The sequence below is a fragment of the Strigops habroptila genome, chromosome 9 (genome assembly GCF_004027225.2).
Source record: "Strigops habroptila isolate Jane chromosome 9, bStrHab1.2.pri, whole genome shotgun sequence".
Classification (NCBI taxonomy): domain Eukaryota; kingdom Metazoa; phylum Chordata; class Aves; order Psittaciformes; family Psittacidae; genus Strigops; species Strigops habroptila.
Genome location: NC_044285.2, coordinates 15916277 through 15933950, shown reverse-complemented (window position 1 = coordinate 15933950; position 17674 = coordinate 15916277). Strand labels below are relative to the sequence as shown.

Below are 17674 nucleotides of genomic sequence, written 5' to 3'. Positions count from 1 at the left end.
TTTGTGTTCTACTAATATCTCAGCAGGTAAAAGATCCTGATAAAGCCTGGCGCTCCACATGCGTTAGACAGCATCTGATGAATCGGCCTTCTCAGCCACTCAAACTTCTGATCGTAAGTTTTTCCACTACTTCAATAAATGCTAGAGCAAGCCCGAAGTTACAGGTTTGGGGTTCATAAGACAGTGCCCAAAGATGAGAGGTGTAACCTGAATACATTTCTCAGAGTTTAACCTCAAAACTAGGTCTATGGAGTTTTTTACTGTTCTGATAACAGATTGTCATCAGTGTCCTAAATGGAGTAATAAATTCTGTACAATAGAGAATTTAGAATGTAAAAAAAGAGCTAACCTGCCAGATTAATAATGAAATGAATGTTTTAAAGGAAGCTATAGAGTATGTCCTATTTTTACATATGTTCATAGCAGATCTGCCCATGACAGTCTATCCTCAAAGAAGAGAGACCTATAGTAAGGTGACAGACATAGGTGTTGGCAAGTTGCATCTCTTCAGAAAAGGAACGAAGAATTGGTGCAAATGAAAAATGCACATAGATACCAGTTTGCTGAGGGATATTCTCAATAACTAGAAGAATTAGCTACAAACCTGTTAGAAAATTCTTGGCATTCATAGGAGGGAAAACCATACTCTGCAATGAAAATGCAATAAAGGTTGGTATAATATGAACCAGTTGATACAGTGATTAGTACTACACACAGCAGTCATCCAGGGTAGTGGGACACATAAATGATAGCTTGAAATTTGTGAGCCTACAGTATAGAAGTGTTTTTGGGCTCCATGCACTGAATAATTTACAGAGTCTTTTCTAAAGGAGTACAATGTTTTGAGCCAGAAATGTCCCCATTGGTTTTGCTGGTAAAAGAATATATCCTTTTAATCTCAAATATGTTCTTATAAAGTGTTAAACCCACAAAGAATAATTGGTGATATCATAGGAAATGTATCAAATTGTGGACAAATAGAAAACTTGACTATCTTCTCACGTACCATGTAATTATTTCCCATTTATTCTCTATAAACTGGAGAATAAAGTGCTAAAATTCTGATTGGTAATTTCCAGAATTCTAATAAAAATCCACACTTTGCAAAAATTTGAGTACTGGGTAAAGGCAAAAGTTTGGCAGTGCATGTTGCAAAACTGAAAGCTGTTGCTTAAGTGTTGCTTTTTTGTATTTTTAATAACAAATGAGCTCCACCGATGCTAAATTGGATACCTGGGAACATAAAGCAAACTTGATGGTTTTTTTCCACTATTACAAATAACTTGTGCCTGTCATGCTGTCCACAAAATGGCATGAATAGGATTTTGAGAGTTAGTGGTGCGATTCTTCACTGCAGCCCCAGTTTATTCAGCTTCTTGTGAGGGTTACAGAGAAAACCTTTTCAAGGAAATGGGACTCAGGCACGAGTTGTGAATACTGACACTTCCCAACTGCTCATCTGTCATTAACACCACAGCAGCGAGAGCTACAAAACGGTATTTGCCCGATTAGAGGAACAAACAACGACACCAGTAATCCCCCCTGCCAAGCCCCTAGAATCCCGCTGTGCCTTTGCGCAGACGGGGGTGGATCCGGCGGCTCCTGGGCGGTACCGGGGAGGCGGAGCAGCTGAGCCGGGGGTGGTGTCGAGCACGTCCCGCCGTAGCGGGGCGGAGGGAAGACGCTGCCGCCGGGGGAAGATGGCGGCTGCGGCCGCCGAGGTGGCGGTCTTACGGCTCTCGCGGCAGGAGCAGGAGCTGCGCTGGTTGACGGCGGAGGTCGCCCGGCTGAAGGGGCAGGAGGCGCCGGGCTGTCCCGCGAGCTGCAGCCCCGAGCTGCAGCGGCTGAGGGCCGAGAACGAGAAGCTGCGCTACCGCCTCCTGCACCTGCGCCGCAGTCTGGCGGCCGAGCTGGGCCGGGCAGCGCCGGCGGAGGCCCCGGCCGGTGGCGAGGTAGCGCCCGGCTTGGGAACACCCGCGGGGCCCTTCTCGGGGCTGGCCGGGGAGGGTGGCGGCCTGGCGGGGTCGAGCGCCTGCATCGCTCTGGGACTGGCCACGCCTCTGCGGGGAGCGGGGCTGCGACGGGGGACTCACGGGGCGAAGCGCCAAGCCCCAGCCCGCGGGGGTCGCAAGCCTGTCTCGGGTCTCCGCTCTCCTCGTGTGCCCGGAGCGCTCTGCAGTGCTGCTCCCAATAGCCCTGCCTTGGCGCAGAGGTGGTGTGAGTTCATCAGACCACCGAAGGTTGTGTTTGTGACTCACGAGGCCGTTTTAATCTCCCGGGGTCTCACTGGGAAGAGTTGGCCGGCAGTCGCTGTAGTAGTAAAATTGGGGAAATTGTGTTGGGAAGATTTTGCTTGAGCAGTTTTGCCGTGGCTGCTGAACATCAAGAGGATGCGATTCGAATGTGTTATGAGAAGTTTTTCATCTGTATTAGGGACACATCTTAATTGCTTGTAACTGCCTTTTTAGCCTAGTATTGCACTTATCTGGTTTGTTTTGTTTCAATGATTGCTCGGTGAAGTCTTAAAGATATAGGGGTATACTTAATATTATCACTGTTTTCAGAAAGTCTCCAGTGCAAGTCCAGCTGTCGTGGTGACTCAAAATAAAGAGGAAAAGAAAAAAGAAGCTGTGAACCTACATCAGAATGATGTAAGTGATTATTTTATACCACATAACAGGAGTGTTGTTTGGCTAGGTTCAGAAAAAAGTGCTGAAATCTGAAATACTTTGCTATATTTTGAAATCACAGATTTTGAGAAGAAAGCTTCCTATAGTATGCATATAGAAAAAAAAAAATGAGCTTCATCTTGCATGTAGTTAGTAGGTTTACTTAAACATTCTTGTATCTCTGCTTTTTGTGTAATAAAATGATTTGGGCTATTTAGAAATAAGGGTCAGGGTACTGTGGTTCCTAAAAAGAATGGCAGTTCATGAATAGCTAAACAGTGTTCATGATGACTGAAGGAGGATGTTGGCAACATTAGCAATAGTTAAATAGATCTTAACAGTTCACCCGATGCCAGACTAAAGGAAACTTCCCATCAACTATCTTATTTGAATCTGATGCTTTGAATGAACTGGCATAAGTGAGGGCTTGTTGGAGTTACCCAAATTTCTCTGGAATGTTAGCCAAATACAAGTTCTGGGGCAGGAATATAGGCTGCTTTTTGAAGTCAACGTCACAAAGCCATTTAGGCCCAGGTTGATGGTGCATTGGAGAATTGGAAAGCCACTATAAAACAGCAAGTTGGAGGGGATTATCCTGTGTATAATTATTTACAAATGCTTTACTGCATAGTAGGGTAAATTCTGGTACAGTTAAATCTGGTCTCAGTTGAAACCTCTAAGGATGAACGAACGCTGTGAATACTTGTCTTCTGTTTCTTTCACAACTACATATGTGTATGATTTAATTTATTTCTTATAGCTACAGCGTGAGCCAAGCTTCATAGAAGACAGACTGAAGCTTTATGAAGCACTGAAAAAAGAACACGATGCTTTGCTAGCTTACAGAGTGGCCAACCAGAGCAAACCTATCAAAATTATTCTGACAGATGGAAAGGTGGCTGAAGGGGAGTCCTGGAAAACCACGCCATATCAATTAGCTGTAGGAATTAGGTAACCTGCAGATTCAAGGAGTTGCACTTTTGCAGTGATATATCTGTTACTATCATTTGTTTCTTACCACGTTGCATAAAATAAATATGCCACAGTCAGTGGATGGTGGCTCTCTTAAGCTGGTTTATTTGGAAAGCATTGAAACTTCATCTTAGTGCAGAAGAAACAGCTGGATGAAGTCACTGATGCTTGAAGTTCTGTGCTGGGATCATAATGCTTGCTTCCAATTAAAAAAATTAACAATCAGTGAGACTGCTGGGAATGAATAGAGACATCTGATGTTTTTGTGAGTTACCGGATAACAGTAGAAACTGTTGTTAGTTTTTCCTCCAGATCCCCAGCAGTGAAAACCATTGAATGAAACTTCAAGACCTGAAGGGTCTATACTGTAAAAGTTGAAAATGTTTAGGAAGACCACAGAAACAAAAATTAAAGGTCTTTAGGTGCTATGAGATGTGGGTGGGGTCTCATGGGGTTTAGAAAATTAAGCACTTTTGCAAATGTGAGCCTAAATATTTTCATCTTGTGTGATTCGTGGGTTTTAGTCAAGTGTTGGCTTCAGATGCAGTCATAGCGAAAGTGAATGGTGAATTGTGGGACCTGGATCGTCCACTGGAAGGAGATTGTACTCTGGAGCTGCTTATGTTTGACAATGAAGAAGCAAAAGCTGTGAGTAAACGCTTGAAGGATGAAATTGATTCCAGCATTATGCTTTTTAGATCTTGAATTAAAAATAGTAAAAAAAAAAAAAAAATCCCCAAACTATTCAAGTAATCTATTTGTCATGATTTGACAAAGATTAGATGCTAAGTACCTACAATCTGTAAGTGAAAAATATCTTGGTGTTCTTCCCTTCTCTTTTACATAAACAAATTACTTCTCAAACAAGATCATACCGAATGTCTTTATTTGTATGCTAACTTGAAATAGTTTTATGTCTTCTAAGACGTGTTTTATGGTTTTACTCACTGTGTTTGAAGATCAGACACTGAAAGCAAGAGTAAGGCTGTCTTACAGGTTTTTAAAAATTCTCCAGTATTAGATTTGAATCATAAATGAAATCTACACCTCTTTGTCCCAGCACTGTTTGTTAGAAACTTAAGTAAGCATATCTTAGTCAATTAAACTATGAATATACTTTGTGACTCACCCACATTGGTTTTTTTTAATAGATTCAGTCTTAAACCCATGTTTATCTTCGCACACTAGGATTAGATTAATTTTATCATAGAATTATTCATGTCATCAAGCTTGTTCGAGGCATTTCAGGAGATTGTAAAGGCTTTATCTTGTAACAGTGGCTACGAAGTGGCCTGAATTAATAGGGACTTAGGACATAAGACTGGTATTGATGTACTGGGTTGTTGATTCCCCTCTCCTGACGTTTCAGGTAATGTGGTTTACAGTCCAATTAATAAATGTATTGTATGTGAACAATGGTAACTTAATTGGCTACGTTGCTTTAGATGTGGTTAGTACTGCATAGACTTTTAACTGGCTGGAAACTAACTGATAAATGAACAAGGTACAAGCACTAAGGTGAGAGAATCGTGAAGAGATATAATCATCTTTCAGCCTGAAATCCAGTGGGACTTTATTGTTATATTTGCCATTATATTAATCATTTAGCATACTTCAAAATGAAAACAGAAAATTGTTATACTCTCTCGGAATTCAAACAATGTTGATTCCAGTGTATATCTCATCTGTAGATATACCCCTATTTTTTTTTTTTATTCTTTTTAGTTGCACAATGGCAATGACCACATCACTTGCTCACCTGACTTTATTTGCAGGTTTACTGGCATTCAAGTGCTCATATTCTTGGAGAGGCCATGGAAGATTATTTTGGGGGCTGCTTATGCTATGGACCACCAATTGAGAATGGGTTTTATTATGACATGTATATTGAAGATAGGTAAAACTTCTTTAATTTTATACTTTTATACTGTGTATCAAAGCTCTGTACTAGAATTATTTTTTTCAGTGATGTTTCTGCATTTTAAAACTAAAATCGTGTATCTAGTATGGTTTTAAATTGACAGGTTAATCTATGTGTACATATATGTTGAGAGTGTGTGTATATTTAAGTTCAAGAGCAATCTTCAGTAGGACTTGCAGCTGTTGAATGTTCTGTAAAGAATGTAGTGTGTTTAGGTAAAACTGTCTGAAGTTCCTGGCAGATATAGGAGACAGTTTCCGTGAAGGCTCATGGGAGTTTGGTTTCAAACTCATGTAAGTTTTTACTGCTTTTCTAATCCTTGTGCACAATTTTGGTTTTTACTTGTTTATCTTTCTGTTGTCAGGGAGAGCACTGAATCTGCATCAGCTGATAACGAGGTCCAGCAGCTGGGTTGAGCATTTTTCTTTTTTTTCTTCTTTTTTTCTTTAATCAGATATACTTTGAGCTACAGATCTTCCAGAGATTTAAACTTGCCAAAGACTGTTCTAGGAATGATTGCAGTGGGTTTGTTCATGGTGATACCATTTGTGTTTCTGAGCTTAGTGTCTGAAAGCACAGCCGATTGTAAGAAAGAAAGAAAGAAAATACTGTGACAAATCACAACAACGCATCCCATCTGTTTCGAATTAGACCACTAGAAAGTGGTAATTTAAAAATGGGAATATCAAGATAACTAATTTATATTTCTTTGCCTGTGTCTTTTTTGTTTAGAGATGTATCTAGTACTGAGTTCCCACTGCTAGAGAACCGCTGTAAAAATATAATGAAAGAGAAGCAGGCTTTTGAAAGGCTAGAAGTCAAAAAGGAGATCCTGTTAGACATGTTTAAGGTGGGTCTTTGGAGTAGCTGTGATTCTGATACAGCAATCTTTTAGAATTAACTTATATAAAATACTGCATGTGACTGACTCATCTGTCTACTAAAACAAAGAAAAAGAATAGCATCCTTTATCCACCTCCCCATGTCCCTCTCAAGTGTCCAGGATGCTTTCAGGCAGTAATAACTTTTCCTTACTACATGGAAACACCTCAGGTTCAGTGAGATGACCAAGAAACTAGTGCACAAAAGGCATACATTCATTTGTGCTCACTTGCAGAGACAAGTGAAAAAAGACTTTTATACAGTGAATATTGCCAGTCTTGCTGTACGATGTTCTAATTGCCTTTCAGAATACTTTGAGGTTTTCAGGTAGTAATCATTATGCTTAACACATCCTCAGGGAAATGATATTTTTGTCTCTTTCCTTTCTTGTTTTCTAACTCTTCTAAAAGGATGTTCAACTTTTGCTTATGTATATGTGATCGTATGATTTTTAGTTATGTCTTTTACTGATGCATTTGCATTATGAATACATAATTTTAAAATGTAAATTTGAAATATTATTTTATTGGACCTTTTATTGATGTTTCTGACTTTTTATGTTTCTCCACACAGTATAACAAGTTTAAGTGTCGTATCCTTAATGAGAAGGTGAACACAGCAACTACCACAATATACAGGTAAAGAAAATCACGTTAAAAGGTATGAAATATTTCTGTTGTTAGGTATATTTCATTTAAATTGAGAGGAGATTAATTTCTTGTGTGTTTTTTTTTGATGGTGTTTTTTCTTGAATTTGCAGCGTTGCAAATATATACTTAGCAGTGTCTTTGAATCTGGCAAGCATTGACTTGTTTGCCATTAGTGACTGCATTTAAAAATGCTGAAGAGTTTTGAGATAAACATTTATTTTTTTTTCTTTTGGTGTATAGATGTGGTCCACTGATTGATCTCTGCAGGGGTCCACATGTGAGACACACTGGAAAAATCAAGGCCCTTAAAATACTTAAGGTAGGTTTAAAATAACTGTGCATTAAAACTTAATAAGTCAGTTGATTTATTTATCAATTTATTTCTCCTGAAGTGATTATGCTAGGCTCCTTTGTATTGGTTTCTTTACTTACTCTGAAAATAGCCCTTCGTTTCTTTCCTAGCTCCTATTGTGCAAATAGAACTACAGACTTTCATCTACTTCCAAGGTTTACTGACCTTGGAATGATCATCACAATAGTACATCACTGAAAGTTAAGAGCATCTTTTTTTGTTGGAGTATCGGTACAGTATCACGTCTGCTTAGGCTATAACGAAGAGCACTGCAAAAGTACTCAAATTAGGAATAACTAGGTAAGATGTGGAACCAATTATACCATGCAAAGGGGACAAGTGCAGTGCTTAAGATAATGTGGCAGTACTATGCTGGTATCTCCAGCCAGCACTATACGTTGTAGTACAATGTCCTAGTTTGAGTCTGTCCTAGCTGTCACATCAGTGTGGTGTGTGTGTTTATGCACTCTGTTATCAGTAAATGAATGTCCAAGATACTGGGTCAGAAAGTAGTATTTTGACCTTGTAAGATGGTATCTTCCAGGTACAGAAGGTAAAGTGGAGCCTGGCAGATCTGCAAGTGCTGCTGTTTAAAAATGGCATTGCTCACAGGAAAGCCAGAGACAGTGTTTGCAGATGTCTCTGGTTGTAATGAAGTTTAAGTTACTTGCAGATGCTAATTTTGGTAACCTTATTAGACTGACCTCATTGGAACATTCATCATAGTTGATTTGCTGGATTCCTAACTGAAGTTTATGGAACTCTGAGTTCCAGGGATTGCGTTAGTTTGTGAAAACAGCTAGCGTTCAGCTGAGACAATGAGTTAGTTTCATTTTGTCTTTCCTGTTTTCCTGCTGCAGTATGTTTTGAATGTAAACAATTCCTGCTTTTTTGGAAGATATAATGTGAGATCATAAAACATTCCATGAGTTAAAAAAAGGTACCTAAGTAGAATAAAAATATGACTTCATCAATCACTTCAGTTTGCCTCAGTACGCTGACAAAAGGCAATGCAAGTATCTTTGTATTATCAACAAATGCTGGATGACTGCATATAATTCTTTTCCCAAGGGGGCTGGAGATGGGGGGTGGAAATCACAACATTTGAATGCATTAGTGTTTATTCCTCCTTTCCCTGAGATTATATAATAGTATCTTAAAGTATGGGTTTTGTGCATTAGAATTCTTCTACATATTGGGAAGGAAAATCTGACATGGAAACTCTGCAGAGAATATATGGAATATCCTTTCCTGATAATAAAATGATGAAGGAATGGGAAAAATTCCAGGAAGAAGCCAGAAACCGGGATCATAGGAAAATTGGAAAGGTATGCTGTTTCATGGTATACTTCTCTTTTATGCCTATGTAATAGAACTAATTCTCCTTTGTTGTTTTTCTGTGTTTGTTTTTCCAAATTTAGTTCTACAAACTCAACTTGTCACTTGCATACAGATGTTAAGCTAACAGTGGGAAGAAGTAATGGGGTAGTCCCTTGCTTTAGGAAAGTGTATCTTAAAACATTTTTATGTAGGATCTTTTCAGATCCTACCTAAACCACTATATTTTTCATAGAAGAGAGAAATTATTGGAAGTTGTATAAATAGTATGGTTTACTCCTTCTTTGTTACAGGCATAAATAAGGTAATAGTTGCATGTTTGTATATGCAGTAGTTGAGATATCATGGATATCATTCCTATATTCCTCTACTAGATTTAAATGAACAGATTTAATCTTATTTGAGTGTAAGTCAGAAGACTTTGGATTGATACAAGGATTATGACCCAGTATCTGTCCTGTTAGCATGCAGTCTCCGAATTGTCACTTTTGCTATAATTTTGTAGAGAAGGTGGATTTACAGGGAGGGTATTTAAGAGAAAAGGCACAATGGGCAGCACAGGTGAAAGCAAGGAAACATTTATTTGAAAAACTTGTGTGTTAAGGTTGGCATCATTTGCCAAGAAGATGCAGGCATGAATTTCTCACTGCTTGCTGGCAGAAGATTGGTTCTATGCCTTTTCAAAAACAAATTACCTAGTATCAGTCAAACAACTTATCTAGTGTTTTTATATCAAATATCTATGATGCTGTTGTGGCTTAAGCCCAGCTGGTAACTCAGAACCATGCAGCCCTCACTCGGCACCTTTTTTCTTCCCCCCTTCCTGCTCCTGGAAGGATGGGGAGAAGAGTCGAAAGAATGTAAATCCCATGGGTTGATAAAAGAACAGTCCAGTAACTAAGGTCTAATACAAAACCACTACTGCTATCACCAATAATAATAATGATAAGGGAAATAACAAGGGGAGGGAGTATAAAACTAAAAGGGGAAAGGAAAAGGAAACAAACACAAGTGATGGACAATACAATTGCTCACCACCAGCTAACCAATACCCAGCCCGACCCGAGCAGCGATCTGGGCTTTCCAGGTGATTCCCCCAAGTTATATACTGGGCATGATGCGCTGTGGGATGGAATACCCCTTTGACTACTTTGGGTCAGGTGTCCTGTCTCTGCTTCCTCCCGGCTTCCCGTGCCCCTCCTCGCTGGCAGAGCGTGAGAGACTGAAAAGTCCTTGATCGGAGTAAGCATTACTTAGCAACAACTCAAAACATCGGTGTGTTATCAGCGTTGTTCTCAGGCTAAAGTCAAAAACACAGCACTGCACCAGCTACTAAGAAGGAGAAAAATAACTGTTACAGCTGAACCCAGGACAGATGCTGATGAGGCTGTGGTTCTCTATAGGTTTATCATAGCCACACTGCTGAGCTGCTGTTTTTGAGACACAATTATATTAAAGAATGGCCTGCTCACAAGCTTAAGCCATCAGCCTTCAGATGTGATAGTTATGTGCTTAATTGCTTTGGTTACTGTGATTGGTCAAGGCGTCAAGATTTTGAGGAAGACTCTTTAAGTATATTTACACAGTGTCAAATGGAATTCCACTGTTACTACAAACTTCTGAGAGGAAAAACTAGATATAAATTAACTACTGTTGCTGAGAACTTGTAAACCTGGAAATCATCTTCTTGCTGCAATATTTCATTTTTGTGAACAGTGTTGACATGTGAAGTAGTCATGTTCTGCAGTTCCATCTGAAGTGGTGTTAGAGCATTCTGGTTTTAATTTACCTAGGAACAAGAACTCTTCTTCTTTCATGATTTGAGTCCTGGAAGCTGCTTTTTCCTTCCCAGAGGTGCCCATCTCTATAATACACTTGTGGATTTCATAAGAGTGAGTATATACTAATATAACTCCTAACAAGCTTAATATCAGTTGTTGATCTGAAGTGATAGGCCATTCATAGCACTGAGTTATCCACAGAAAGAAACGTCTGTATATATAAAAATGTACCAGGTTTTCACTATGATTATACAGATCTAACCTTTTGGAAAATAGGGCAGAATAAGGCTGCTTTTTCCAATTGTGCAAAACCTACATGTGTAGGAGTCCTTTAGTCTTCCCAGTAAATCACCATCATAAGAACACAATTAAAAAGAATAAGGCTTTTGTTTGTCAAAATACCTGTCAACTTTTAAATGTCAAACTTGTTTTATAGGATGAATATTGGAGGCGTAATTTTACTGAAGTTGTATCTCCAAACGTCTTCAACAGTAAGCTCTGGGAAACTTCAGGACACTGGCAGCACTACAGTGAAAATATGTTCTCTTTTGAGATTGAGAAGGAAACTTTTGCCCTTAAACCAATGAATTGTCCAGGACATTGGTTTGTACTCTCAACTGAAAAACTTCTTATTTTACTATATTTGTCTTTTGTGGGGCTGAGGGGAAATCATGTTATCACGCATGTTTACAACAGACTACAAAGCAACTGGTGTGTCCCAAGAGCTGCCATGACAGCGTCCCAAAGCAGACCAGGTACAATTCTCGTTGGAGGATCTTTCAGTAGGTCTGCACTAAGTGAGTTAGGTTTATGCATGTTAATACTAGTCTGTACCACTAAGCAAACATGAATTGTTTTCAACGGAGATAGACATCAATTGTGGTATACCAAAAGAAGGTAGAGATGAACCAATCTTGATACTCTCTCAGTGTTTTTTCTATGTGGTCTTTAGCAATACATTTCAAGTGCTGCACTTTCTCTGTTTGCCTGCCTTTTAGGATGCAGACAACCTGAATGAACACATACTTTAAAATTAATTACTGCGTGTGCTGATCTTGTTTTAGTTTCTGTGTTGTCTTAAATCTTCTATAAGAAGAATAAAAGGAAGGTTCTTTTGTTTTCCTTCTAGCTTGATATTTGCCCATCGTCCGCGATCCTGGAGAGAAATGCCTCTTAGACTTGCAGATTTTGGAGTTCTTCATCGAAATGAACTCTCTGGGACTTTAAGTGGCTTGACTCGTGTAAGGCGCTTCCAACAAGATGATGCTCACATCTTTTGCACAATAGAACAGGTAAAAAAAAAAACCCAAAACAAACCAATCCCCTAAAACTAACAACCACCCTCCCTCTACCAGTCATCAAAAAAACCCCCAAACCCCTTCCCCTCCCAGTGCATCATTAAACAAGAAAAAAAATCCCTAAAGTATTTCAACTCTAGCTTCTTGTGTTGTGTTGCTTTGCAGCATAATGCTGCTTTTGATGGTTTGTTCTGTGGGGTTTTTTGGTTTCTTTCTAGGTTTAGGTGCTTCCTTCTTAGTCATCTTAGCCATATTTATTAACATTCTGCAATATTGCTGAAATCAGTAGCCTGTTGAACTTCTTCGTTACACGTTTCTGAAATAGCAGTGTCGTAATTTCGTGGTATTTATTTTTACATCAAAAGAAACAAGCAATGTTATTTGAGGGACATTATTGATCGTGAATTACGTAGTAAGATTTTCTGCATAGAAGTTGTCCCTTTAGAAAGCTACATTGGGCACCTAAATCCCAAAAGCTAAAATCTTCTGCATCTCCCCATGCAAAGAGAAAAAGTTGTTGACCACATTTTGTGTTCTGTAGTAATGCTGAAAAAAATAATTTGTTTTGTCAATAATGCCATAATTTTAGTGGAGCTGCGTGAGTAAATTGAGGTACTCTTGTCAGGTCTGACTCATGCAGTTTGGCTCCAGAAGCCCAGGCTTAACAAGAACATTACTTTTCTTGCCATGCTTTGAAGTCACCACCTCAGTTCTCTCCTCACCCATTACCTAGATTTGGGTTTGTAGGATGTAGTTTTTGTGATTTTTATTTTTAGTCGTTTCAATTTATTAAATGGACTCTCATATTCTGATTATGAGGAATTCAGTAAATCGGATTACATTTTTAAGTAAAAAAATTAACTAATATGTTTTGTTTATGTTTAAGATTGAAGAAGAAATTAAGAGCTGTCTTGATTTCCTGAAGTCAGTGTATGCTGTCTTTGGTTTTACCTTTCAACTCCATCTTTCTACAAGACCAGAAAACTACCTAGGAGAGTTAGAGATCTGGGATCGTGCAGAAAAGGTAATTCAATTAAAAACAAACAAAACCTTTAATATTTGTTTGCAGAGGTGGATATTTAACTAAGTTCTTTCATGTTTAATAGCAAAATAAGTGAAATTGCTTACATCAGATGCTAAGCATTGTCCTTACTGGAAATGCTTATTGAAAAATGTCACATTAAATGCCAAGTTTCTATATAAAATGAGAGCTTTCTGGTTCTTACTTAGACCCTTATCTTGAACTGATTAGATTTTTATTAATCTTTTTTTTCTGATTAATCACAACATTTGTATAAAGAACTACTCTTATTTCAAGATTATTTATCATAAATGAGTAAGTTCTTGATTAGTAGGAGTTATGTTGCCTGTTGACTCCCTTTGTATTTCAGAGGCAGATGCTTTGACTTACAGCAGTAAAAGACCTTGCTGTACCTTTTATAAATTATTCTCTTTTTTTTGCGATCAGCAACTTCAAAACAGCTTGAATAACTTTGGAGGGCAATGGAATTTGAATCCAGGAGATGGAGCATTTTATGGTCCTAAGGTTGGTGAATCAGCATTTTAATACAACTTTGAGATGGACAATAATACAGACACAATGCAGGCAGAATATAATTAGTAACTGTGTTATTTTGCTTCACAGATTGATATTAAAATCAAAGATGCTATTGGCAGGTACCATCAATGTGCTACTATCCAGCTTGACTTCCAACTACCCATTCGATTTAATCTTACTTATGTTGGGTGAGTGGTTAAGCTAAATATCTTCCTCTTTTAAATGAAATAATTAAACCCAAAAAAAGGTTAGTTTCATTATCTGTAATCCTTGTTAAACTGAGATGTATTGATGCTCTGTTGCTTGCTTAACAAATAATTAACCTGTACAGCAGTAGCCTGGTGAGAAGGGAAAACATCCCCAGTTAGTAGAGGACTCAAGTCACGAACGTGAAGGTACTTCCTCAATGTAATGGTAGCTCACTTTAATTGTAAATGCTATTGATTGCAGGAAGATTTCCTGATCCATCTTGTCTGCCAGTTCTGAAGACAACTGATCATATATAATGCTAAAGAAAACTCACTGAGTCAGTTTTCACTTTCAGCTTAGTCACTGTGTCTCCTTTGAAGACATTGCTTACAAATTCAAACATGTCTTAAGGAGTTAATATGTTTGTAATAAGTACTTCATTCTTTTTTATCAGATAAAGTTGGTTAACTTTGAGGAACATAAACCAAATGTGAACAGTTTTTAATGAAAATCTCACTTTGGCTTCCAGCTAGGAAGAGGCATATTTATCCACTGAGTGAATTAATCTTAGTACCATTTTGACTTGAACACGCATTTTCTGGGTTGTTTTTCTTGATATATTTGTTCTTGCCTATTATAAAGAGTTTGATGGGGAAACTAAAATAAGAGCTGTTCTTTTTTGGTTCTGCTGCTTCTTTTATATTAGATGTTATAGCTCTCTGGTAGGTGATAATACTGTTATGAACAGCAGCTGGCTTTTTTTAATCACAGAATTGTAATTTAAAGAAAGAAATCAACAGTAAGGGCAGGTAAAATCATGTGCAACAAAATCAAAGCAAGACATAGCAGAAAAGTAGGAACAAAGAACATAAATATTAAAATGCCCGGATTGACCTGAGTCAGTTGAGTGTCTTTTCAAACTTAGGTGTTTCTGCCAATGCCACTAGCTATAGGCATGGTTATTTTAAGTCACTGTGATTACTCAGTATTCCTTTAAAAGCACGGGTGATTTAAAGTATATTTTTAATAAAACCAGTAGATTTTGTATAAGTTACTGTATTTTGTCTTTCCATGAAAAGTAGAGTCAAAAATATTAGTAGGATTATCTCTCTGTGAGCAGGTAGATTTTTGTTTATTAACTTTATTCTCTTTTTAGTAAGGATGGTGATGATAAGAAAAGACCAGTGATTATTCACAGAGCTATTTTGGGATCTGTGGAGAGAATGATAGCTATTCTAGCTGAAAATTATGGAGGAAAATGGTATGTGGCACAAACACACTTCTAAGAAACATTTAACAACGTAGAAAATAGAGATCCTCCCTTGTGCCCCATATATTATAATGCAAAATAATATTCCTAGAATTTGCTCAAAATTAATAGGTAAGATTCCAAGAAAATAAGTGTAATGTTATGGTCTGAGTTGCATGTTATCCTTTTATTGATAGTCCATTATTAGAAATTCAATTTCATGAGGTTGCAGGAAAAAACATACAATAAAGCAGAAATAAGAATTGTAATTGAATGTATGTGTGCTGCATTATTCTTGTTCGTCTTAAAAATAATGATACCGTTACTGGGAAGATGTTAGACATATGTAAAGGTGTAAAGCAATTACATACACAGACATGAATTAGTCCTAATATGTGAAATATTTTTTTAACTTGTAAGATGTATTGTTTCATCTTGAATAAACTCTGAAGATATTTCTTCATTAATGTATTCAAAGTATTAAGGAAAAGTTATTTTTTACTTTTAGCCACCTATCTGTCTGACTGTCCACGTTTCACTATAAAATTATATATAAAAAAGTAGAAATGTTAGGGGAAAAAATAAAGTTCTGTTAGAAGTTCTGAAGTCAGCTGGGAAGTGAACAGAAGATCAAAGTTCCATGTATGTTGTTTTACTGGAATCAATCTGTTTACTATTTTATGTGAACTTGAAAAGAGGACGATAACATATTTCCCAACACCCTTAGTTAACATATGTATTTTTATAAAGTAAAGAAAGTATTGTTAGGAACATGACTGGATATGAGTGCAAATGTAAAATGCACATTTATTTCATATTTTTCTTGTCCTGCTTGCCAGGCCATTCTGGCTGTCTCCACGGCAGGTCATGGTTGTGCCCGTGGGACCTACTTCGGAAGAGTATGCCCAGCAGGTGAGAGTAGGGCCTTCCTTTTTATAGTAGCAAGCAGTTTTTAATAGCTCCTTAAGTATTTGTCCTGGAAAAAAGAATGAATGCTTTAATAATTTTGGAGACGTATTGGGGGGTGTATGTGTGTGTAAATTTTTCCATATAGTCTAAAATGTGTGTAAGCCTGAGATAGGGATATGTAACTTTAAGTGTTTTGGGTTCTGTAACTATGTACATACTTGAGCAATTATTAAAGAAAAAAAACATTCTGGATGACAGACCTTGTATACTAACAGAATTATCTGCTTAAAGTAGGGGCAGAGCTGATTTCTTCCATTTCCCAGCATGTATACTCTTGACTACATTATATTTGACCATGGTTGGTTTTACCCCTCTCCCCTGCTTTTCCTTTATTGCAAGCATAAGTGGGTTTGTTCATTCTCTTCTTTCTCATTTCTCAGACTGAGGAAACATTTCTGACATTGCGCAGTGTAGCTGTCTGAGGAGATCAGCAAATACTTGATATGGATGTTACCTTGTATTGGCTTCCAACTGGAGTCCTGCTAATCCCTTAAGTGTGTGTGCAGTTTTCTTCAAATAACTTAATAGACTTCCTTACAATGATTCACAAGAGCAAAATTATGCATATACATGAATTAATTATTGGAAGAGATCAGGGATTACAGCATGTATAAATTTATGTTGTAGAACATATACTGTGATATTAAGTGACTGTTTTCTTTTTTTTAGGTTTGCAGCAAATTTTTTGAAGCAGGATTTATGTCAGATGTGGATCTAGATCAAAGTTGCACATTAAACAAGAAAATTAGAAATGCGCAGCTGGCCCAGTATAACTTTATCTTGGGTAATTGCAGCACCACATTTCTGAGTACCATTTAAGTTTTAATGTCAGGCATAGAGTTTGTCTAGACTCTCGTTATGTAGGTAGTCAGTTTAATATTGTTTGTGATATGTCTTGCAGTGGTTGGAGAAAAGGAGAAAGCAAATAATGCTGTCAACGTGCGAACAAGAGACAACAAAGTTCATGGAGAGATTTCAGTGTCTTCTGCTATTGAAAAACTCCAGAAATTTAAGAGTTCACGTATTCCAAATGCAGAAGAAGAATTCTGATGTTGCCGTTAGGAAAAATAATTACTAGCTGCCCATGCGAAATGGTGTTTCTTTCCTCCTGTACAGCAGGAATGCTCATCTGAGAATTTTCAGTTAATGGATACACAAAATAGACACACGTAGCCATGTTGGTGCTCCAGGAATAGCATGAGAGGACAGATGGAACTGCCAGCTCCTTTAACAATTGCATAGGATTCCAATCTGCGAGTTGCAGAATACTTATTGTAAAAGTCCTACACCTCTGCTAAAATATGTTGGGTTTGCTACGGAAATAAATCAGGGCTTCATGAGGAATGGGAGGCAGGGAGGTGTACTGGCTGCTGCTGTGGCTGCCGAGCTACCTCAGTCACGTAGCGGTTGCAGAACTGATTTGAGCTGGAATCCAAAGCTTGGCAGGTGCAGCAGGAGCATTTCGGTTTATTTTTTTTTTTTCTAAGGCAGGATTATATCAAATTTCTTTATGGAGGAGCGGTGGGGGAAATAGCTTGGTTCTTCCTGAATGCTTGTTCACGGGCTACAAGTACATTAGTTTTGGTTGGAAATGTAAGTGGTACAATGCACTGATTGAGTTGGTCTGATAATTGGTTCTTGTAAAGGTGATTGCCAAGAATGAAGTTGAATTACTCACCATATCTGCGTGTGCAAAGTGTCTTATTTTTCCGATGCTTGCTGTTGATTTGGGGGTTTTTTTTCTTCTAAAAACTTGTAATTTTTTTGCTGTATTTGTTTGGGATGCTGAAACCACTGAGAAAGTGCAGATGACAATTTTAATTTTAAAACACAGCACATTTGAATT

The 17674-nt window shown here is 37.9% G+C and overlaps 1 protein-coding gene across 5 annotated transcripts; it reads left to right on the top strand.

The window, feature by feature from the left end:
- The first annotated feature begins 1622 nt into the window (after positions 1–1622).
- TARS3 (threonyl-tRNA synthetase 3) lies at positions 1623–17510 on the top strand. 5 transcript variants are annotated; one of them, XR_003993223.1, is made up of 20 exons: positions 1623–1952; positions 2565–2651; positions 3430–3620; positions 4166–4289; positions 5417–5538; positions 6295–6412; positions 7018–7082; positions 7335–7413; positions 8628–8774; positions 10578–10676; positions 11002–11168; positions 11695–11857; positions 12750–12887; positions 13332–13409; positions 13509–13609; positions 14767–14871; positions 15699–15771; positions 16209–16324; positions 16498–16612; positions 16730–17510. XR_003993223.1 is itself a non-coding variant. In XM_030497952.1 (19 exons), exons 1-19 carry the CDS (start codon positions 1701–1703, stop codon positions 16876–16878), a joined length of 2373 nt encoding a protein of 790 aa, XP_030353812.1. In that variant the 5' UTR covers positions 1623–1700; the 3' UTR covers positions 16879–17510. The 5 variants fall into 5 exon arrangements, 2 of the variants coding, with proteins under 2 accessions (XP_030353812.1, XP_030353813.1); XR_003993222.1 differs by having other exon boundaries at positions 16209–16612; XR_003993224.1 differs by having other exon boundaries at positions 15699–16324.
- Positions 17511–17674: the final 164 nt, after the last annotated feature.